At 43.7% G+C, this 25,147-nt stretch overlaps 2 protein-coding genes across 2 annotated transcripts in view; one reads left to right on the plus strand and one right to left on the minus strand.

The window, feature by feature from the left end:
• COL4A3 (collagen type IV alpha 3 chain) overlaps window positions 1-22,458 on the minus strand; it is an 88,410-nt gene extending 65,952 nt beyond the window's left edge. The window contains exon 1 of the mRNA XM_077348833.1: window positions 22,198-22,458. Coding sequence (XP_077204948.1) covers window positions 22,198-22,458 — 261 coding nt within the window. The remainder of the gene's footprint in view (window positions 1-22,197) is intronic.
• A 183-nt stretch (window positions 22,459-22,641) lies between these two features.
• Window positions 22,642-25,147, plus strand: part of COL4A4 (collagen type IV alpha 4 chain) — an 87,266-nt gene continuing 84,760 nt past the window's right edge. Inside the window, exon 1 of the mRNA XM_077348858.1 lies at window positions 22,642-22,772. Within this exon, the coding sequence (XP_077204973.1) occupies window positions 22,738-22,772 (35 nt within the window). The 5' untranslated portion in view covers window positions 22,642-22,737. The remainder of the gene's footprint in view (window positions 22,773-25,147) is intronic.

Raw genomic sequence — 25,147 nt, forward strand, 5'->3', positions numbered from 1 at the left:
TTAAATTGGATACACTCTGGGTGGCCCTTTCATCCAACAGCTCCTCATGACAACGGTTTCATATGTGTTAGGGTAGCAATGCTGAGTTACATTGAATCTAAATGAAATATTGATGTGATTTATGAATGATTTCTTGAAGCTAAGGTATTTTATCTTTGCTCACAGTTCAAATTTTGGAAAATAAGTCATGTTTGCACCTGCAGATTCCTCAAGAGAAAAAAAAGGAGATTCTTCCATAATAAATGTAGTTTTATTCCACATATCAGTCCCTAAAACAGAACAAAGTGCATCATTGCCACAAAAGTATCTTCAAAATAATTCTAGGTAATTCATTATGAACAGATGAAACTGCTTGGTCCATATTCTGATCTATAATGGAAGGACCCTTGTTGTATGAATTCTCTTTGACTGGAAACATCAGAAGCTGAATGTGGGACTTATGCATAAAATTATGCATTGACCTGAGGTAATACAGGAATTCCCCAATGTGCAGGCAGGAAAAAGGAACTATGCATGCTGCAATCATGCTAGTTGGGAATGCTTTGAAATGAATCCAGAAGGGCAGTGGTGACAGGGGATGCTGTATTTCCCAAAGACTAGCACTCAGAGATCATCAGGAGAAACTTAGTAACTTCAAAAGTGGTCCCTGGTGTTTATTAAAAACAACAACACTCTCCTTGCCATCACTAACCCATATCCCCTTGTTTGATGCTTTGGCCAAACCATATCCATCATAATTCATGTATCTATTGCAGTGATTCTCAACCTGGGGATTGGGACCTCTTTGAGGGTTGAACAACCCTTTCACAGGGGTCACAGCAGGGCAAGCAGCTTGGCTGGGCGACGCCATCCACACAACAGCCTTGCGGGGTAGAGCAGCAGAAAAGAGCAAGATTGGCATGGTGGGACAAGAGGCAGAACTGAACTGAGAAACCCTGGGGAAAAAACAATATATATACAACCATGAACAATGGATCTTCATGCCACTGGTCATTTTCGGTATAATTTCTATGAAAGAACACTTGCACAATTTTATGGTTAGGGGTCACCACAACATGAATAACTGTATTAAAGGGTCGTGGCATTAGGAAGGTTGAGAACCACTGACCTATTGCCTCTCTTAGGAGTATGATTGCAAACTATGGTTTTGGAAATTCCTGAGATGTTACTTTCACAGAGTCCACTCTCCAGTGCCAGCATTATCACCGGGGGGGGGGGGCTGGTATCTTAAGTCTGGAGATAAACTATGATTCCAGGAAAACTCATCTTGAGGTTGGCAATGCTATTGATTATTTCTTTATTTGTGTGATTTGTTTACTGCAATATTCTGGGTGATATTGTTGATGTTTTTAAATCAAATGTATTAGGGTAACCAGATGTCCTCTTCTTAGTGAACATGTTTTCTTTTTGATGTCTGTCCTCTTATGGACTCTTTTTAAAAAATGGATGAAAATGTCTTATTTCGGAGTGGTTAGGAATAATACTAGTTAGTAGCAGTTAGGTAAAGGTAAAAGTATCCCCTGTGCACGCACCGAGTCATGTCTGAGCCTTGGGGTGACGCCCTTTAGCGTTTTCATGGCAGACTCAATACGGGGTGGTTTGCCAGTGCCTTCCCCAGTCATTACCGTTTACCCCCCAGCAAGCTGGGTACTCATTTTACCGACCTCAGAAGGATGGAAGGCTGAGTCAACCTTGAGCCGGCTGCTGGGATTGAACTCCCAGCCTCATGGGCAGAGCTTCAGAATGAATGTCTGCTGCCTTACCACTCTGCACCACAAGAGGCTCTTAGTAGCAGTTATCACAGCTTAAATAGTAAGGGTGTTTAAAATGACATTTTTCATAGTTTGAAGTATTTGGGAAATGTGGCCTGTTTTTCTGTTTTTCAAAATATGGTAACCCTGATTTAGAAGTTATGCCCATATTTTGGTCCACTATTTCCAAGGACAGGTCCCCACCTTCTGTGCAATTTGAATGTGCTCCTGGTTTGCTCCTATTCTACGACAAGTTATATTTTACCGGCACATCTCGGACCAACACTTCTTCGTTTTCAAGCCTAGAAAAAAACACTTTCTTCAAGTGTCAACTGCCTTATAACCTAGAGAGAGAATCTTTCCCCAAAATTTGTTTTTGCAGGTATTTAGACCACTCTTCTCTTGAAAGTTACTTGAGTCTCTATCATTCCTTTTTAAAATCTAAGGCTGTAGCTCTGAAAGGCTGCAGAATATACTTTCTTCACACAGAGTTTCTGAGGTAAATTTTTGAATCTTGGCTTTCATTATCATAAGGAAGATCATATTCATAAAGTCATATACCTCCTGTAAATGTTAGCTTTACTACATATAGTAACAGACAAGTGACCCAGAAATTACAGCATTATGTATTAAAATCAGCACAAGATTTCACAATTCCAAATGGTATAGAAAATTATTGTAAAATCAGTAGTTTTTGAGATGAATTGAATTAGCATTCATAAATGAAACAGACCAGATTATGAGGGTAACTAGATGACTCTTAAATTCTGAAAAGGGATGGAAATCACAACAGCAACAATATTAATCTGGTACATGAAACCAAAGACAAAATGTACATAATGGGTCTTAGCAAATGCCCATACAAACTGAATTTGTACACCTTCTTGTTTGCTAAAACTCTAATTATCCCATTTGCTTCTCTATGCATGGTCTACTTATTTCTAATTCAGACACTCAGGGCTCTATAATGGGATGGAAACAGACTGGAGGGAATGAAAGATGGGTCAGAACACTTGATAGCTTTTCCCAAACCCATTCTAAAACAGAAGTGGTTTCGTTCTTTCAACAGAAAACTGGAGCTCCATTGAATGAATTTATTTACTTTATAAAGGCCTATTATTACTGTCCTTGCTTTTTAGCCTGTCTTGCCACTGGGCTGAATTAGAACTGTCAGTGAAAGGGCAAAGTTAACTGACACAGCCCGGCAAGAGAAGGAAAGGCGAAAAACAGTGATGGCAGTGTGACTGGACATATATTTTGTTTTTAATTAACTTCTGAAAGGTTTAGAAAGATGAGATGGGAAAATTAAACTACAATCAACTAAGTAAGCTTACACTGCAGTTAAATCTATAAGGTAAAAAAAAAAAGGTGTTATGAGGTCTTTCGGGATGATTTCATGGCCCAAGCAAGCTGCACTGTGAGAAAATTCTGAAAGGGGTTTATGGGGATTTAGTCATTGGGTCTCCTTGTGTACAGTTAATTTCTAAACTAATACAATTAATATACTGTTTTTGAGTGAGCAAAAAAACTGCTGAGATGCAATGATGCAGGATGCTGTTCCCATTGGCTACAGGGGAAAGGACACGCAGTAATGGGTTTAAACTACAAGTACAACGATATAGGCTAGATATCAGGAAAAACATTTTCACAGTGAGAGTAGTTCAGCAGTGGAATAGGCTGCCTAAGGAAGTGGTGAGCTCCCTCTCACTGGCAGTCTTCAAGCAAAGGTTGGATACACACTTTTCTTTGATGCTTTAGTATGGTTAGGGCTGATCCTGCGTTGAGCAGGGGGTTGGACTAGATGGCCTGTATGGCCCCTTTCAACTCTATGATTCTATGATTCTATGATTAGGATTTTTAGGGAGACACATAGACATGTGTATCATAATGGTTAATAAATTTCCTGGATATAGTCTCCTCACCTATATAAACTACACTGTGTCAAAAGTCAACTAACTCTCAGACAGGATCACTTTGAATGAAAACACAGGACAGCAGTATTGAGTATGCTTAGACGGTAAGCCTTGTTTTAAAAAATTCATGAATACATAAAGTAGGTGATAGAATATAACGGTCAACAATTGTGAGGTTTTCACTTCCCAATTCATGAACAGACTACAGTACACAGTTACTTTAGATGGCTTTAGAATTAGTGAAGAGATGATATAACTACTGAAGCAGTAAGACTCTATGAGGAAGGATGGGCATATATTATACAGAAAAAGCAATTTCTCACCCTGATCTAACTTGAATGATTTCTGGGAAAAGGGAAGGGATGGCAGTGGAACTATGTATTTGGAGGTAGTCTGGAGGGAAATGTAACAAATAAATCATTAAATCACACTAAGTGTTATAGTGTAAGTTATTGTGCAAGCACCAGACAAAAATGTAGTTATTAAAGCAAATGGTGTTCTTCTAAAGAATGTGTTCTGTGAACACCAAATATTTTTTTTCTGAAGCACTTTCATACCTTTTGTATGTGATAAGCCTCACCTTCATTGGCTCTTTAAGAGGATAAGGAGCTGCTTCAGCCAAGAAGGCAGACAAAGCAATCTGTTTCTGCTATTTATGTCTACATAAATGATTGGCAAAGGAAGCCAACAACCAAATTGTTATTTTCACTGATAAAAATAAAAGCATTAAACTGATTTCAATCTTTTAACCCAACAATTAAATCATATGTAAAACAGATCAGTGAAATCATTTTCACTGTGAAGGAGGGTATAGAAAAGAATATGGGGTCTGGACTAGAAGACCTTGATGAGATTTTGACTAGAAGTTCCATTCTGTAATAATGCTCACTGGAAATTCTTGAGCTCACATTCTTCCTCCCCATATATGCTACTCAGATAGTGAAGAATTCCTGGTTCCCAATAATAGCTTTTTGGTATTTGGTGGTTTATAAGTATAGGGGTTGTCAACCTCCAGGTGGGCCCTACAGATCTCACAGAATTACGACTGATCTCCAGACGAAAGCAATTTCTCTGGAGAAAATGGCTGCTTTGGAAGATGAAGTCTATGGCAGTGGTCCCCAACCATCCGGGGACCGGTACTGGTCCGTAGATGAGTCGGTACCAGGCTGCGGCTCCTCCTAGTCCTCCTCCTCGGCTGTTGCCTTGGGGGCTGCCCTGCCACTCTGTTGACAGCTCACCTTTGGTGCTCTTCAGTGGCTGCCATGGTTGGGGCTCCCCCTCAGCATGGCACTGCGCAGCTTCTGCTGGCAGTGCCCCCCAGCGGGCAGCAGGAAGTCAGGAGCACCGGTGGGAAAGCAAGTGGAGCAGGGGCTCAGGCGGCGACGTCCCCAGGCCTCAGTAAAATTGTCAAGCGGTGACCGGTCCCCAGTGATAAAAAGGTTGGGGACCACTGGTCTATGGCATTACACCCTACCACGTTCCCTCCCCAAACATCATCCTCCCCGGGGTTCTTTTCCAAGATCTCCAGGAATTTCCCAACCCAATGCAGGAAACTCTATTATGGTTTATTTCTCACCTACAAACCAAAACTTCAAACTAGGGATATATTAGGAAAAGACATTGTTTAGTTCAAGGGAACAGGAAAGAACTATACAAGACTGTTCATGACTTCTGAAGCTTGCTTGTATGAGAGCATTCATCATGGCAGTAAGCTATCACATCTGGATGCAGCCACTTATCTCTCACCCTAAGGTAGTTCACCTATATCACTGCAAGGATAAAACAGACATACCCGTATGACTCCCATGTAGGAAAACATAACTATACAGGCAAATGAAGGTACGTTCTGTAAGTCCAGATAGACACGCTAGTAGCTGTTACTGGAAGTTCCAGTAGCCGTCTGACTGAAATATGTGAAGAGGTTTCTGACCTTTCACTGCACAACATTCCATCCCAATGTGTGGCTTGGATTGCTATGACCTGGAATGTTGACCTCTGTTTTGAGATAACTTTGTTTCCTGTGTTTTGACTATTAAAAGCGAAAGTATTCCTTCAGTAAGATTGCTTTGTACTGCATATATGCCAAATATCAGTTTTCTGGGTGGCCAAGAAAAACTTTAAACACACTTTGAATCACGCAATTTGAAAGATAAATGTTAAAAGAATAAGTTCTCTTTTCCGGGAATTAATGATTTAGATTCTGTGTATAGCAAATCCCAAAGCTTTTGTGCAACATGAAGTACACTGCATTTCTGACATACTTCAGCACATGAGTGTCAGTCTATAAGGGCCAAATAATGACTTCTGTTATTGAATGGAAGATTTGAATCCTGGTCTCCCAAGGCAAAATTCAAAACTATGCCACTCTAATGTATCTATTTGTAGTGCATTCTGAGCATATCAATGTGAAACAACCTTTCCCTATAGCATTTCAAGGACCAAGCATTTTTTAAAATTTAGATTAACAGTAGTTACTTAGTTTACTCTATCAATTAGGAAAGAACTAGTAAAAATGTGTGTGAATGCAAGCAATAATCACAGTAATTTAACAGCAACACTTCCTATTATGGCAGTCCCTATCTCCCTCAATTAAGCCAAATGCATTTCCAAATTTCAGGTAAGAGAAAAGGCCTCAGTTGGTGAAGCATATCCAGAGAATATTCTGTTCTTGAGACTCTGTCCTTCTACCACCTTTGTATTCTTTTAATAAACTTAATATTTCCCTATCTTGACCTTAACAACAAAGTGAATTCCAGTTACAAGAACTAGCTGAAGTAAGTGGAGATTTTGCTTAAGCAGCAGTTTGCAAAAGGAGGGAACTGGCTGGAAATGCAAGGATGAGTCAGGTCTAGTAATTTCAGAATACTGCCAGCAAAGCAAAACCAATATATTAAAATTGTTTCATGCATTGTGAGCATCAAACATGAATTCACTAAAGTTATCAAAGCTATTAAGAGCTTTATATGTTTTGCTGGTGGTTGCTGGAACCAGTATGACAAAATCCAATTATTAAGCCTTCAATAAATTTAGCCTACACAGACCAAATTATGGGACCAAGAGATGCAGAAAAATGGGTTGGTTCCCAAATACACTGCACAGTCATTTGTGAACTGGATTTTCCTCTGGAAGACAGCCAAGCCAACAATAAGTGGAAATCAATCTATCACACCTATGCAACACCCTAGCATCTTAGCATGCATTTCATTTTTCCCAATTAGGAAATAAAATATTAATTGGTTGATTTTCAGTTGTTTTCCCAATTGTGATTTCTGCAAATTCCCTTCATTAATGAGCCAGTACAAAACATAAAATAAGCTTGTGTTTCATAGATTGCAGCAAAGCTTTTGATTGTGTGAAAAGCTATGGCTGGTTCTAAAAGAAATGGGTTTGTCATGGCATGTGATTGCTTTGATGTGCAATCTGTACTCTTGCTTTGATATGCTACCTGTACTCTGGACAAGAAGCTACTGTCAGGACAGAATATGGAGAAATAGAATGGTTTCCAATTGGCAAAGGTGTCAGACGAGGATGTATTTTATTTCCCTATCTCTTCAGTCTATACACAGAACACATCATATGGAAAACTGGATTAGATTTAGATGAAGGTGGGGTGAAAATTGGTGGAAAGAACATTAACAGTTTGAGATATGAATAAGGTATCACATTAGTAGCAGAAAATAGTGAAGACTTGAAACAACTTCTGATTAAGGCAGCGGCCTCCACACGCTGTGGCGGGGGCAGGGGGACACCCTGCAGGTGCCTGTGGTATCCAGGAACCCGCAGAAGTTCCTGCATTTCCATAACACAGGCCTTCTGTGGCCCTGGGCCAGGCCATGCCCGTGCTGGCGGCGGGGGCTTGCATAATCGGGGATTTCCCCCAATGCCCTGACGCCACCAACGTGAGCATTCTGGCCCGTGCATAATGGGTCTATGCCTGGTTTTCTATTTATATGCATTCTATTCAGGAATCATCCTTTTAAGATCAGCTATGGAATAGGCAGCTGACCAGATGCAAATGACAGTGGGCATCCTGCAAGTTGTATAGAAGATAATTGCTGCACCTATCAAGGTTCTTGCTTTTACACAATGATTAAATGGTCTGAGTGTCCTGATCTTTCCCAACTGATAAACCTGGGAGGTTATGTGCTGTGGAACGCTGCCTTATAGCCTCCTTTTAAATTTCTCAATAATGCAAATAAAAGAATAGAACAGGTGGAACAGTTTTTAGATATGTGGAGAGCAACTTTTATCAAGCACACACAATAGGGCTGCCAATTTTCAGTGGTACTGGGAGATCTCCCACTATTACAATTGATCTCCAGATGGCCAAGATCAGTTTCCTAGAGCTTTGGAGGGTGGACTTCACAGCATTATACCCTGCTCAGGTCCCTCCCCAAATTCCACCCTCTCCAGACTCCACCCCCCAAATCTTCAGGTATTTCCCAACCCAGAGCTCACAACATTATCACAAAGGTGTTAAAAGAGGGTAAAAATTAAGAACACTTGTTTTTTTATAGCTATATCTGTTCAGTAACTGCAAAGGTGTTATGTATATGGGGAGGAGTAAGCCATATTCACAGAACAACCCACATTCATTCATTCATTCATTCATTCATTCATTCATTCATTCATTCATTCATTCATTCATTTCTATGATCCCTTTCTACCCAAGTAGGTCCCACAAGGCAGTTCAATATTAAGATACATTAAAACAAACAAACAAAAACCCAGCATCTACAAAATGTACAATATTCAAACAATTCCACAAAACATATAAACATACAAACATACATAAAACCACAATCATAAAGTTTAGGCCTCTCTCATTTTTTCAGAATGGGACTGAAAGTGATTTTTTTTAAGCAGTGTTAGCCTATACATACCCATGACATTCCACCTAGTATGTGCAAAGCATGTTGAGACTTTTGCTGTATTTACCCCTTAGAGGAATGTATAAATAACATCCATAGACATAATATGAGGAAAGAACTTCATAAAATGCTTGCCAGCCGTTGCAAATGAAAATCTCCACCCCTTCATTACTCCATACCCATCATACCAAGTTTTCAGATAAAGATAAAAGTGCAAATACTTTTCCGTCAACCATTCAGCTGCCATAAGTAGAAGAGCATCCATGCCTTGGGAGCCTCAGGCTGCAGGGAGGGACTGCAGACCTGAATACTGTCTACATTTTTTTCTTGCTACTGTTTATTCTAGAAGCTCCAAGTGGCATACATGGTTCTCCCCTTGTCCATTCATGCCCCCCCCCCATGAAAAAAGCACAACCCCCCCCCACACACACACAGCTCTCTGCAAATAGGGAAAGGGGAAACGTGTTGGAGAGGTCTTGTTTTTTATATTCAGAAAAGGCTTGGAGAACTCCCAGGACCAAATTTCCCACCAGGTATGCGCACCAGACCACTTGAGAATTTCATCGTGCTCTTAGGCAGTCTATTTCACATAATGCAACAAAAAAGGCTTGCCTTTAAAGAAAGGTTGTGGCAAATGTTAAAGTTGTGACAAGACAACAATTTTCTTAGTTCAGAAAGTAATAATTAGGCTGAATAGCACCCTAGCAGTAGTTGGATTATTCAACCTTGGTCTCTGTTATGAAGCTCTGCTCTATAAATACTCAACAACAGTTATGGAGGCAAGCAGGAAGTGGTGTGCTCAAAAAACAGGAAGTCTCCTGTTGAGCCAATCAAGACCCTGGAGGAAATAATTTCAAAATAATCTAGACATTTCTAACCTATGCTAAATATACATAGAATCATAGAGTTGGAAGGGGCCATACAGGCAGATATTCCAACCCCCTGCTCAATGCAGCATCAGCCTAGCATCCTCCAAAGCCCCCTGCAGGAAACCCTTTATATTCTGCTCAGTTATGCACACTGTAGATCTTGCCTATTCCAACAATAATAACCATCTACTACTATGGTGAAACGTGAGGATCACAAGGAGTAAGAAATACTGGTTTCTTGAGGAAACTGCAGTCACAAAACATAGTGATTTTCTTAAGCAGGGTGGACTGGGTTGAAAAGGCCACACTGAAATGTCAATCTATTACAATTTTATCCTATCCAGTCTCCAAGGAGCTCAGGGTTGCATATGCAACTATCTCAATTTATTCTGACAATAACCACCTGTGAGACAGGCAAAAGAGACCAGGATCACAAAACGGGCATCTTCATCCAAATTCAGTACCAAGCCTTTCTACTCCTTTGATGTTCTAAAAGTTTATCTGAGATTCACTTTAGCTTTCAATTCCGATTTAATTTAGAATCGGAGTCTGTACAGCAATTTTCAGTTCACTGCATTCATTTGTATTTCTTCCCTGTACAGTACCGAAATATATATATACTAGGGGCAAAGCCCGTTGTATCCAAGAATATAACGGGCACTAGAGCTTGGCAGTGGGAAGAGGAAGGGGAGGAGTGGTCCAGTCTTTAAGGGCATGGGGTTGAATGAGTGTGTTGTGTGGGAGGTTGTGGTGCCGTGGTGGCAAATGAAGGTGTGTGGAGGTATGGGTGTCAATAACCTGTGGTGTGAAATGTTCATTGAGTGCGGGAGAGGACTGACCTTTGGGAATTTTGGCATAGTGGTTACAGATTAGCTTTCCAGAGTCATGTCCTCGGATATGTGAAGGGAAAATCAGACTGGAGACTCTTCTTAGGGGAAGATTACATGGCAACCAATTCCTCCCAGTTCTGTGTCATTTCCCTTCTTCTGTGAATTAGGCCACATTCACCCCTCTGCCCCTCTGCCCTAATACACATGGGGTGGTCACAGTACACAGGTCACAGTACACAGGTGTCCACCCTGTTCCTCCTCCATTTTTTCACTGATGATAAAATGTTATGTGCCCACATGCTTCTTTCATGGTTGCTCCTTAGAAGAATGGATTTTTGTACCCTATTGCTTACTACCCAAAGGAGTCTCAAAGCAGTTTACAAACACCTTTTCCATTTGTCTCTCCACAACAGTCAACCTGTGAGGTTGTGAGAGGTCTAAGAGAACTGGGAATGGGCCGCAGTGACCCAGCAGGCCCCAGGTGTCTCAAAGCATTTTCCAATCTTCCCTTTCTCTCCCCATAGCAGACTCCCCATGAGGGAGGTGGGTTAGCGAGCCTCACAGGGAAGCTGGCAACCCTAAGAGGAAGACTCTCTGTGCACAGCAGTCTTGACCTTAGTAAGGTTTTTTATACTGTTTTTTTATTTGCCAGGCCAAAAAGTCATTTCAGTTACCATGTGTCTCCAGCCATTTACTTGTTCTCTATTTACAGTTTCAGGCTGTAAATATTTATTTAGATCTTCCTGTACTTTCCAGACTCACAGGACTGATGCCGGTCTGCCTGTCTGCGCCCCAGAATACAAACAGTTGCTCGTAAGGGCTGACCATAGCCCATAGGCCAGGAGGGACACACCTGCACCACTCCCTACCAACTGCAAGCAAAAATGGCTTCTTTGAAGGCTGGACTCTGAGGTGTTGTACAATTTTGAAGTCCCACCTCCAAACCTCCAGGAATATTTCCAACTCAGGGGTAGCCAACCTCCAGGTGAGGCCTGGAGAGCTCCTGGAATTACAGCTCACCTGCATAGTATAAAGATCAGCTCCCCAGGCAGAAAGGGCTACTTTGGACAGGATTGTGGTAGAGAAGAAACATTTAAGGCTTCCCATACAGGTTGTTGTTGAATTGAAAGACTTGAGGCCTACTGCACGGGGTTGTTGTACAGATGAAACAGGAGACAAAAGAGCCAGTTTCTTTTGCAGAATAACGCTTTGCAGTGGCCTCAAATCTGCAGAGAGTTGCAAAGAAGAAAGACACATGGCTTGGCTGTGTCTAACCCCCGGCCAGAGCAGTATTTTAAGTGAGAAGGGGCTTTTCTGTGGTCTCCCTGTCAGGCAACTCTTTGGCAGAAGGGGAAAGTCCCCCCTCAAAAGGAAGGCCCTCAGGCTCCCCTGCATTGCTCTCTGAAGGAAAATGCCCCCCCCCTCAGTCAGGGCCTGTCAGAGGTTCCTTCACAGCAGGCCTGAAGGGGGGGAGGGGGAGCACTCTGCAGTCTCCTGCCAGCTCTGTCAGGGTTCTAAGGCAATTTGCAGTTGGACATGACAGTTAAGACAGCTTTGGGGCAAAAAGGGCTGGCACAGCCTGTCCAAGCCTCTGTTCTCATCCTCCTTGGCAGCCCTACTGACCTCCTCTCCCTGCGGTGGTCAAGAGCAGACTGGCAGCCAGACTGGGCTGGGTGAATTGAATTTTGGTCTGTCCTGGTGAGGGGCCAATCGGAAGGCGCATCACGCCTTCCAATTGGCCCCTCCACTTGTCAGTCCGGGGCCAAAGGACCAATTGTTGACCCCCCCCATCACGGACAGAGCCCACCCCAACACCCCTACTGTTTTATTAAGAGGGAAAGATTTTAAATGTGGATGCTGTCACATATATAAGGGCATCAACTTGTTGCACTTATTGGTGCACATTTAAGTTCCTCTGTGCTGGCAAAATATAATGCAAGAAAGAATCTTGATAAATTCTACATGCAAGTTATATCTAAGTTGCTCTTTTGCAGGCATACTGAGAAATGTAGCAAAAAACTTGTATGCTGAGTGTTCTGTGTTGTCATGACCCCCTCTGACCAGCTCAGAAAGTCCAACTCAAGAGTCCTCAGGAGAGGAGTCTGAGCCAAGATCGGTGATTGAGGAGGATCTGAGGGACCAGGAACAGATCGGGACTGCAGATGTGTTTCCCAAGGATATACCAGCAACATCAGAAATCACTCTGCCAGACCTTGCAAGGGAAACTTCACTACGCACTCCAGACTTAGCCGCTAGGTGTCTGCTGGGTGGGATTCGAACCCCCAGGCCTGTAGCTTCTCAAGACCCTCTCTCACTTTGCAACAGTGGTAAACAGTGTTTCATGTATTGTTGATTAGTTTAATGTAAACCGCCCTGAGCCTTCGGGGAGGGCGGTATATAAATCTAATAAACAAACAAACAAACCCAGGTCAAGGAGGCACAAAGACCCTGTAGGTCTGGAGAAGACTGCTGAGGATTGCAGTTCCTCACAAGGCCCTGGGCAAAGCACAGCAGAGCCACAGGAAGTCAACATCTGCCAGCAGTACAGCAGATCCTGATTACTTCCTAGCCCTTTTAGGCTGAGGTTTGGGAAGGCTGCCCTGCACTATCACCTGGCCCATGTGCTGCAAGCCTGTGTTCCAGTTCCAGCTGCTTGCCACCAACTCCAGTTGATGCTCCATGCCTTGCTATCTAGGCTGAAGGACATTGCTCCACAGGAGACCTCATGGGGCCTGTCTGCAGAGCAGTGGTCCCCAACCTTTTTATCACCGGGGACCAGTTGACACTTGACAATTTTACTGAGGCCTGGGGGGGGTGGTAATCTTTTGCAGAGGGACGTCGCCCCGCCGCCTGAGCCCCTGCTCCACTTGCTTTCCCGCCGGCACCCCTAACTTCCCGCCGCACACTGCAGGGCCCTGCCAGCAGCAGCTGTGCAGTGCCATGCCAAGGGGGAACTCCAGCCATGGCAGCCGGTGGAGAGCACCAAAGTTGAGCTGGCAGCAGATTGGCAGGGCAGCCCCCAAGGCAGCAGCCGGGGAGGAGGAGGAGGAGCTGCGGCCCGGTCCTGACTGTTCTACGGACCGGTCCCGGTCCCTGGACCGGGAGTTGGGGACCACTGCTGCAGAGTACAGGGCATGTGCAATACTTAGAGCTAAACATGAAGGACTTTTTAAATACTCCAAAATACACAGATACATTTGACTGCTGAGCATTTCAGGAACATCTTTGTCAAATGGACACACTTCAGACTTGTTCTCAAAGCATGCAGGATATGATGATATCACAAAAAGACAGTTTTATAAAAACATAAGAAATTCCTCGTAGTGAACAGCAAATATATTAGCATGATTTATGCTATGCTAATTTTGTAATACACTGTTAATTAATGCAGAAGGACAGAGAGGGAACTGTTACAGCAGATGACTGGTGTTATTAACATCATCTGAATGGCTCTAATGAGGATCTATAGAAGCCTTGTAGCACCTTGTTGAATATGTTTCATGAGTGCAAAGGGATGCAACAAAGGGTGAAAAGAGCTTGCATCCAGCACTTAGTGATGGATACATGGTGGCCCTTGCTGGAAGATGTTTGTATGTGCAAACATACAAACTCTCCCCCGGAACCATTCACCAGATGTTTGGAAGCAGTGGCTGGATGCTCGAGCAGAGTCGCCTGAAACTCAACCCCTCCAAGACGGAGGTCCTGTGGTTGGGCTGTAGGGGAGCAGACCAGGAAGCACGCTTGCCCTCTCTGGCTGGGACGCAACTTAAGATCACGTCTCAGGCCAGAAACCTGGGGGTGACCATGGATGCCTCACTAACACTCGAGGCACAGGTCAAACAGGTAGCTGGTCAGGCATTTTTCCATCTCCGCCAGGCTCGGCTACTAGTGCCGTATCTGTCCTCTGAACACTTGGCCACAGTGATCCATGCGACGGTCACATCCAGATTAGATTTCTGTAACTCGCTCTACACTGGCCTGCCTTTGGGCTTGATCTGGAAACTGCAACTGGTCCAAAATGTGGCTGCTAGGGTCCTCACGGCTACACCTTGGAGGGCACATATCCAGCCAGTGCTGAGCCAGTTGCATTGGCTACCGGTTATCTTCCGGATCAGGTTCAAGGTTTTGGTTTTGACCTTCAAGGCCATCCGTGGTCTGGGCCCAGTGTATATGAGGGACTGCCTATCACCCTACACCCCCCGCAGGGCCTTACGTTCTGCGGGGGCTAACCTATTGGTCATTCCCGGTCCCAAGGAAGCTCGCCTGGCCTCAACCAGGGCCAGGGCCTTTTCAGTCCTGGCCCCGACCTGGTGGAATGAGCTCCCGGAAGAGCTGCGGGCCCTGTGGGAATTGTCATCATTCTGCAGGGCCTACAAGACAGAGCTCTTCCGCCAGGCTTTCGGTTGAGGCCGGGCAGCAAGAAGATCTAGCCCTCCCTTACAAATGTGACGGTTGCATCTGTCATCTGCCCCCTCCCTTTCCCTTCTTAGTGGGTGTGGAATTGGGTTAGTTATATTGAATTTTGCCGCCATTCTTGTCTTAACTTTTGTATTAATTGTATTATGTTTTATTGTGCTTTTATTGTTTTAGGGGATTGGTTTTTATGTGACCTGCCTCGAGCCTCCGGGGGGAGGCGGGATATAAATTAAAGAATAATAATGATAATAATAATACCAAGCATAAGTTGGTATCAGTCATATGTTGATTAGTACAAAACTAAATATGAATCTTTAAAAAATGAAATATGTATGTAAAGATGCATTAGTGGGACAAGTGGTATGGTAGAATATTCATTCATTCATTCATTTGACTTTTATACCACCATATCCAGCGAGCGAACTCAGAATAACCAGTACAGGGAAGAAAAGCCAGCAGAGATTTTTATGAGACTCAAAGGCATCTTAGAGATTCTTTAGAGACAGGGAGTAATTAAAGGTGAACACTCAACGTTATCCAGGTGTGAATCATGCACAGATTTATGCCAGTACACTAAAGTAACATGCAGGGTGACCTTGTGGTATATTTATTAGTTATTATGAAACATTCTTAATAAAACTTCTCACAACAACCAGTATTTATGCTGCCGAAACGTTGAGTATTATTAAGCAACATGTCAATTATCCCTACTGCTAACTATATTTTCATTTATGCAAACAGGCTTTCTTAAAATGCCTCTTTATTGATCTTTTGCTCTGAATGTTGACATACTTTGGCTAATTATAAAAGGTTGTTGACCCCTGAGCTAGCTCTCAGCTCTTTTAGTGCTGATCACCAGATACAAAAGCTGAATTCAAGCCATCTTTTTGCCCTTCCATACCCAGTAGGTGATCTGTGGATCAGGGCCAGGATATTTAATGTCAGCCAGGTTGAGATTAGATACTTCTGATTTTCCAGCAAAGCAGCCAGCTTTTTTTCTGGCAGGGCTCCTGTGCCCTTAACAGTTTCGTGAAAAGCAAACATTAACAGAGAGCTTACCCCAGATTGTAGGAAACATAAATGATTCATCTGATGGATTCTGCAACTGTTAACAGCAATCATGACTGACAGCAGAAAGCATAGAAAATTTGTATGTATAAAGGTGCTTTAAAAAAAATCAGTGTAGAAAGCAACATTTAAGATTACACCACACTACTTTCATTTTATTCCTTATATAGTTCAGGGTTTAACAGTATAAAATGAGGTCCCTCTATAACTTCAGGGGAAAAATATTGCTTGATTATACCTGGATCCTGCATTATTTGTATATATTAACAGCATTTATGAATCAGATCTCTGTAAGAATTGCTATGCCTATTCAAACAGCAAGGCAATGAGTTCCTTTGGTTCTCTGCTTCTCCCATACTAGGCAATTTGATACCAAGAAAAAAATAAACTAAAAAAAGTTGCTTTTATGTGATCATATTACAATAGAGAAATAAAACATGGTAGGAAACCCTAAAGTGGATGCTCTAATTCAACCCAAGAAGAGTGTAATGCTTCAGGAAGTCATATGAGGACAAAAAGATTTGCCAAAGTCAGACACCTGGACTTTGAACCTCTACATTTGCACCATGTTCAATTCTTGGTCCTTTTTTTGGGGGGGGGGGGGAGAAGATTTTTGGGTTGTTCTATTTGATCTACATAAAGCATAATCCAGTGAGGCTTGCTCTCACTAAATCTATTAATGTCAATGGACTGTGTTCAAGAGCAGCTCTTAAAATATTAATCTAAAGTTCCAATTAGTCTGGTCCAAGGTTTACATTCCCAGAACTATTATTTGAAGAATGGATTTACTCCAGTTTGAACTATTAAGTGCTCAGAACATGACAGAATTCGTCTGTGGAGTTGGTAAGGTTTACAAATGCAACAGTAGGCAGGCATGAGACTACTTGCCACCAACTGTTGTAGTTATACAACAACTAAAATCATAATAGCCACAGTTACTGTGTTGTTCCAGATTCAAGACTGTGGTCTAAAGAAACAGCCAGGAAAATAGGGAAAGGCCCAATTTGGTCTAGACCAGTGGTTCTCAACCTTCCTAATGCCACAGCCTTTTAATACAGTTCCTCATGTTGTGGTGACCCCAACCATAAAATTATGCAAGTGTTCTTTCAAGAAACTAATCCAAAACTGACTAATATAAATTGTATATAAATAGGTGGGCGCCTTTAGAAGGAGTGGCAACAGTGGTGGTGCCCCCCCCTGCCAAGCTGCTCGCCCTGCTGCTCGCCCTGCGAAAGGGTCATTTGACCCCCAGGTTGAGAACCACTGGTCTAGAAGAAGAATTGGTCTTTATATCCCATTTTTCACTACCTGAGATCTTAAAGCGGTTTACAATCAAACCCGGCTTGCCAAACACCATTGACTGGGGGGGGGGGGAGGTTGCCAACCTCCAAGCATATCCTGGAGTTCTGGAATCACCACTCATGACCATTCATTCATGTGTATGTGAGAGAGACTGTGTGTGTGCATGTGAGTAATATCTTACTGTTTTCATTTTTGGTAACATGACACCACATTCCACCATCTTGCCTGATTTCTCAGACAGACAACTACAACCTTGATATAAAGTACACTGTGATGCAATAAAGAGTCCTAGAACCACATTGCCAAAGGTATTGAAGTGCACGAAGTGCACCTCTCCTTGTCTTCATCACTGTCAGGTTCTTCCTCCCTCAGATAGCCTGATAGCTCAGCTAGCAACAAGCCGTCTCTCCTGATCCAAGTTAGACACTACATTGTGACTGCACAACTCTCTCAGCCAGCTTCCCCCCCCCCCAACGTGCCATTCCACTCCTCGTTTTATCCCTCTCCCACTTCCCTGCTCAACCCCCTGCATGTTCCTCTATTGGCTCTTGCCTCTGGCTGTCAGCCTTAAAGAGCTCTGCTGTACCCTGGGTCAACGTTTTTATTGAGGATTGAGCTACAAGATTTAATTCAGTCTTGGTCTGAAAGGAGCCACCGCTGCCAGACTCCAAGAAGGACAAAGTGTGGCTCAGCCCCACGCAGCACCTGGCCAATCACGGGTAATGGAACGGGACAAGAGAATGCAGCCAGTGTGTGGTGCTCTGCCTGTGGCTACCCCCCCATCCTCCTCTTCCCCACCCTACCTCACAAGTGGGCCAAGAGGCTCTGCCCCCTGTCCCGTTTCTTCACCGAGTGCCGCTGCTGACTGAATATCTCCTGCAGGGAAGCCGGTGGCGGGAGAGGTCGACAGCGGGGACCCCAACCAGCCTTCTCCTGTCACAACCTGGCTTTTTCCCTCGGCCTGCTCAGTGGCAGTTTCTCCACCAGCACTGCCTTTCTCCTGGACCGGCAGGGAGGAGAGACTGCACACGTGCGTCGAACAGCTCCTGCGCAAGCCTGCCTTCCACACATGCGTGAGCCCAAGCCAGTGAGAACAACTTCTCCTGGGCATGCATGCGCAAGTGGGGGGAAGCAGGGTGGTTGGGAGACACACGGCCATGGAATATTGGGTGCTTGCGCAGATGAGAGCCGCTGGCGAGTCAAAAGGAAGGCGTTGGTGCCCTCTTGTCACCCAGCGAAGGAGGAAGGACCTAGCAGGACTTTTAAAGACCTGCAGCGAGACGCAGGACTCCCCCCCCCCCCAAAAAATGTGTGTGTCCCATGAGAATCGGGACACATGGGCAGCTTATCTTAACTACTAGACCAAAATGGCTTTTGGGGGCTAAGGGATAGGCTGTAAGAGGAGCAGAAGGTGACAGATATAAAATAACTGAAGTGGCTTGGTGAGCAAGAGAAGGCACAAGAGATGGGCTCAATGGGTGAATTACTCTTTCCAGAGTTCAGACAGAATCAGAGAGGGCTTGGAGTACAGGTGTGTAAAAGATACATTAAGAAACATCCACATGTTTTAGATGCTTATTTAACTTATAACAACAAAGTAAAGTGAATGGGTTATACTTGTACAGTTTGGGAATGCACATTACATGGGAATCAGTGAAGAGTGCAAGAACCCAAACTTCAAGTACAACAGTTCTGAAAGCAGGCCTTCTAACTTTCAAGTATTATCTTGGCAGATAAAGAAGCATCATTTTCAGTGTTCTAGAAGTTTGAGATTTCTTTGCAAGAGAATGAATAGAGAACTTTTTAGCTCTCCTAGCCAGGTGAGCTTAATCTTAAGCAGCAAAAGCTTCAGTTTTCACTTGCAGGGAGCAATGATCTCTTAAAGAGAAACTGTTGGGCAATGTGCAGACTATAAACACATGTATTTATTTCATTGTATTTACATCTGCTTTTTCTTCCACCAAGGAACTGATGGGAGCAGGTGCTAGATTCCCAGGAATTATCTCATCAAGCTACTGACCTGATCTAGGCCGGTTCAGTTTCAAAAAAGTTCCAATTTGAATATTTATTAATTTATTTAGAAAATGTTCATGCTACCTCTCCAGAAACCTGACCAAGACAGCTCACAAAATAAAAACAAAACATTAAAAAGATCTCAATTAAAATCCAACATAAAATCCTCAGCCTACCATCAAAACCTAGCATCAAAACACAAACCATAAAAACTGACCACTGAGAGCTTAAAAATAAGCTTCCAAAGTAAGTTATTTTATGGGTCCTACAACCATGCCTTGACCATATTGTACTTTTAACTTCCAGGGTGTTTTCAACAAGTTGCATTTACCATTGTGTCCTCTGTCAATAGTCTCTATGTCCGTAATGAAGTGCTTCACCTAAAGACTAATTAGGTTTGGTCCCAGTATCATTGATGCTCTGCCTGCTGCAACAGATGGACCCTTCTCTTCTTTAAAATTCCATTCTTCCTGGTATCTCTTGTTTGGTTCCAGGCAACAAATATCCTTCTCACACTTATCAGATTCTTCCCAGCCACATGCCCAGAGTTGCTAGATCCATTATAGCCGTTATCTTTGTCTTGAAAGCTATGTTGCCTAGTTTCCTATTACCTCTCTGATCACACCAACAGAGACCTTGTAAAAATCCAAAATAAAAGCAGTGCAATACCATTTATGAGGACCCACCATAAGGTCACAAAGTAGTAAACAAGTTTCTGAATTGTCCTAGTGTCTTAATTAGGCCAGATGTTAAGGGAGAGAAGAAAAAGTTGCAGAGCAGGAAAAAATATAGAAGGGGTAACTAAGAGGATTATGAAATTGGAACATCTTTCCTATGAGCAAAGGCAGAAGATTCTGGGACTTTTTCATTTAGAAAGAAGACACGGGGGGCATGATCAAGGTTTATAAAATTATGCTTTAGGTGGAGAAAGTGAATAGAGCAAACTCCCCCCCCCCTTTCCCTTAGAACTTGGACAAACCAATTAAGCTGAAGGGGAAAATAAAACATTTTACTCAGTGAGTTATTAAATTGTGGCATACCCCTCCAGAGGATATAGTGATGGCTCTCTACAGGCAGAACTTGGATTAGATAGGTTCATCGAGGAGAAGTCCATCAATGCCAACGAGTCATATTGTCTAAAAGGAATCTCCACAGTCAGATACAACAGGCCACTGGAACCCAGTGCTAGGAGGTGGCATCAGGAAAGGTCTTGGCCTTTGACCTATTTATTGATGGGTAGGACAAAAGGTTTGGGTGATACGTGAAACAGGATTCTGACCTAGATGGATCACTGGACTGATCCAGCACAGCCCTTCTTTAGCTCTTTAAGCTATTTCAAAGCTCAGTTGAAAAGCCCCAAATTGAGGTTTTAAAACAGTGTAGCAGAGCAGTCCTAACCAATGTTGTTCTATTCAACAGACTTACAAGGGTACAACTCTGTTTAGGATTGCACCATTAGTTAAATCAGATGTTGCTGTTCAGCATCTTACCCAGCTATGTTTACAGTTTTCCTCTCTACACAGCAGACTATCAATTCAAGGAATTTACTGCCACATGATGTGTTGACTAGCACAGCCTTTGAAAATGCTCTTGAAACAAGAGCTGGCATAGAGTAATGGATCAAGCATGGATCCTGGCAGATCTTCATTCAAATCCCCACTTCTGTCATGGAAGCTTGCTGGGTGACCTATCACAAACTCTCAGACTGGTCTACCTCACAGGGTTATTGTAGTGAGAATGTGAAGGAGGGAATCACTACCAGGTAGAAAAGCTGGGTATAAATCAATAAATGCAAATCTGTGCATCTCAGTTGTCAAACTAATATGGACAGGCTCATGTTGAACAGCTTTAATTTAGCAGCATGTTTCCATTCAGATCATTTCCACACTGAAGACTTCATGCTGGGCTGCAGGCTGGAGTTTGAACCATGGCAGGTTGCCCCGCCTCTTCCTGTTCCTGTGGGGAGGGGAGCATTTGGCCTGGTGCACCTCATCTGCCCCGGGTTTGTGCTTCCACACAGGAGCTGGGGCAGTGAAGCTCCTAGTGCAGAAATGGTCTTGAAAATGCTTTTCCCTTCCTGAATTGATTAAGGGCCAGCCTCCAATGGCCATGCCTTTTATGGCTGAACTTTAAATATGGCTGTCATTGGGTGCCATTGCCTGAACAGCAATTCTTTAGGATCCAATCCAGTAGGATTTTTTTTCCTGTTTAAGGCTCAATTAAACGCATGGAACTTTCATAGAACATGATATAATAAACCATCTGAGGTAAAATCTTTAACAGACAACACCGTAATTTAAAGAGCTAAAAGTATTAGAATTTGGAATCAGTAATCTGTCAAACAGGATGATATTTCTGTTTAGGCAAGACAGGATGTTGTTATAAATGCAGTAAAGAATGCAAAGAGAATTTATAAAATTCAAGACTTCCGAGTACAAACAGATCATTGTTTTGGTTTTCTTGGGGGAGGTATATTGCTCTGGAAATATATTTTTTCTACCAAGTTGTTGAATAAACAGGCGTCCAAAAAGTAAACAATAAACAGAAATAACATATTTTTATAATAGGTAGCATTGAATCTTTTACCAGAATCTTACCCACCCAAGAGAAACATTGCATCCATGGGAAATCTTAGCACTACTGTGTGCTGTCTCCTTTCCGCCCACATTACCTGGATAGCCCAGGCGAGCCTGATCCCATCAGAACTGGGAATCTAAGCATGATCTGCTCTAGCTAGCACTTGGTAAGAATAATGCCAGTGTCCTAACATGGTGGCAAACCACCTCCAGCTGTCTCTTGCCTGGTAGCCAGACAATCCTAGCCTGGCTGACACACACCATCCAATAAACAGCCACCCCACCAAACCTGAATTAAGGGGGGGGGGTGTTCACGTTAGTTCACGATGATAAGAGTGCTTTTGAACATATGCAGATTATACACCATTGGAAATAAGCGACCAGCCACGTATAACCTGAGAATTGGGGGATGGGCTTTCAGGGTTGCTACTTGCCCTCCCCGCCCCCCCTTCCTGGGTGAGACCCTGTACAGTTAAGAACCCGCTAACCGTTCCTGAACTAGAAGGGACCACTGAAGGCACAGGAAACGCTGCAAGAAATGGAACAGGGTAACGTCCCAACTGGCTCGAGCGTCGGCACCGAGCTCACCTGCACAGCGGTAGCAGCAGCAGCAGCAGCAGCAGCAATAGACAGGCGGTCTTGCCTGTGCGAAGCGCCCTGCAGGGAGGTGAGCAACAGGAGCACGCAGCACCAACGGGGCATGGCAGCGGCCGCGGCTGGCTGGGGCGCGCAGGTTAGTTCCTGCGCCGGACTGACCGTCCCGCGCGCGCCACCAGTGTCCCCCTTTCCTCTCGTCCGGCTCCTTCTGCCTTCTCGTCTCTCCTGGGAAAGAAAACAACCCCTCGGCATAGCCCGGAGGCGGGGCCCAACGTGCCGGGAAGCGGGCGGCTGGGGGGCGTGAGGGGGGAGGAGTGGCGCCCTGAGGGGAAAGGCGCGCGCCCCTCCACGCCCGCCTGGCAGCGTCCCTGCGGCGAGGGCTCATCCTGAGGGAGCGCGCCAGACGGGGCGACTTGCGCCAGGGGCGGCCCGTCTTCTGGGCAGGTGCAGCCGGCTGTGGGGGAAAGGAGGGAGACGCCAGGAGCTCCTCAACCATTTCTGCGGCGGAGTTCTGGGCAGGTTCTTTCTGGCATGCCCCTTCGGCGGACTTCGCGGGAGCCACGGTGGTGAGTGGCCCAGGAACGTGACCGGGGGGGGGGGGTAGACCTACTCGGAGCCGACCCCACCGCCTGAAGACACCTGGCGCTACTTCTCCCGCCTTCGTGTGTGGCAACGCATGGGGGGGGGGAGGCGGGCTCCGGGGGTCAGTCGGGCCCTGGGCATTGACTAAGCATCCTGCAAGTGCGTTCCTGCAATCTGACTAGCTGCCTCCTCTGCTCATGGCTGGGTGGTCTTGCTTGGCACGGATTTGCCTTCCTCTGAAGTCCCGGGCTCCACTTTGTCTTCCTGCCATGTGATGCTGCCCACTGGATCTTCTGTTTCAGGTTTTTTGGGGCTGTCATCATGTGTAACGGTCAAATCCTTACAGTTCTAGCCACGCTGTCAGCTCACCTGGGCACTGTCTGCTGATGACATGACTAATGGGACTTGGTGATGGTCTATGCATGCAGACCATCTTCCTGCTGTTTGTACTGGTCTATGCCTGATGCTCATTGGGATGGAAGATTTAGTTCTACATTAGCTGCATGGTACTTCCTAGGTGAATCCTTGCTGGGAATGATTTGCAGGTGGAAGCTCTGGTGGTCAATCCCTGTTATAGCCATTTTGTATTACATTTATACTCTACTGTTTCTGTAACATGAAATTTACAAGAAGTGCTCATCTGTTCTGTGCTTGTTTAGCTATTGCTGTATCATCTGCCTTCCAGTGATAGCCTGGGATTTGAGATGGCAGTTCATGGAAAGACATTTCATGGATAGTTGTTGCCAGAGTGCAGGACTTGGTTAAATCAGCCAGTGGTCTGATGGTAGATGACAATTTTTACATACATAAATATTGGACTAATGTAAATCACTGTTTCTGTTTAGCTTGCCTCTGTCCTGAGCACCAAAGTGACAATTTCTACACTTCCAGCTTTGTGCTACAGTTTATATTTATGTATTTAGTTATTTGAATCCTATTGGAGATTCAGAGCAGCTTATAACAGTTATCCCTTTCTCCATACAACAGCAACTTCTTGAAGCAAGTTAGAATGAGACAGAATAACTGACCCAAGATAACCCAGGAAGCTTCCATGGCAGACTAAGAAGGTGAACCTGGGTCTCCCAGATTCTAGTCTGATACTCTTTAACCACTATATATATTACATTAGCTAGAAAGGAAGATAGTAGTTCTACAAATGCACTATTACTTTTACTATCTTACATTCTTCAAATACAGAATCACCAAGCCCCACAGAACATAACAGCTGTCTCTTTTTTTTGTTATAATAATGCAGGGTTTGCCAATTATGAAAGGTCTGAAAAGAAATGCTGTACATTTGCCATTTTATATATAACAAGTCCTGTATTAGAACAAAGTTTGAGTCTAGTAGATCTTTGAGACCAAGAAAGTTTTATTCATTTATTTATTTTGCCATCTCAAAGGTGGCACTGGACTCAGACTTTGTTTTGCTGCTTCAAACCACCACAGATACCCACCTGAATCGAATTCCTGTTATTGTACCCTATTTGCTGTACCATGCCCAATTTGGTCAGATTCATAGAACAAGAGGAGATTCATATATCCCTGAGACTTGATGTTGATATTATGACTTATTTGACTGATCTGTTTACACAGATAAAAAGTTTGATGTATGTTTTCCAGCTTTACTGGTTCTATGTACAATACACCAAGATGTCATAGTGAGGAGCAGTATATAAAATGAATGAGTAAATAAATAAATATTTATTTATTTATAGTAAATAACTATTTATTTATTATTATTATTATTTTGATTTATTTCCTGCCACTCCCAAATGGCTCGTGGCGGGTTACAGTGTCTTAAAACCCCATTAAAACTCCCATTAAAAGACTTTAAAATGTCACAACATGGTGGCACAATAATAAGATCCCCTTCCTACCCCCTTCCTAAAAAAGGAGGAGAAGGAGGTCAATGATGTTCAAGAAGAAGCCCGGGGGAGAGCAGTCGATGTACCCCAGCAGCCCCAGCCTCAACCATAGACCTGGCAGAAGAGCTCCGACTTGCAGAGACAAATAAATAAATAAATAAATATTTATATAAATAAATAAATAAATGGTGTCATATGTGCTGATAGTACAGATTTTTAAAGCATGAATCCTTTCTCATAACTTGTTCTTTAGCCTGAAGTGTAAATTTCTGCATGCATCTATGTCTTCGCATGGTGTGTTAAAGCAATATGTCAAATCAGTGTTTTTGTGTAAGTTGCTACCTCTGTGCTGGGTTATTCCTAGAGATTTGTGAGTAGAGCCTGATGAGGGCAGTATTTGGGGAAGGGGAGGGACCTCAGCAGGGTATAATGCCATACAGACTACCATCTAAAGTAGTCATTTCTCTGAGAGAACTGATCTCTGTAATCTG

The sequence above is a fragment of the Paroedura picta genome, chromosome 8 (genome assembly GCF_049243985.1).
Source record: "Paroedura picta isolate Pp20150507F chromosome 8, Ppicta_v3.0, whole genome shotgun sequence".
Classification (NCBI taxonomy): domain Eukaryota; kingdom Metazoa; phylum Chordata; class Lepidosauria; order Squamata; family Gekkonidae; genus Paroedura; species Paroedura picta.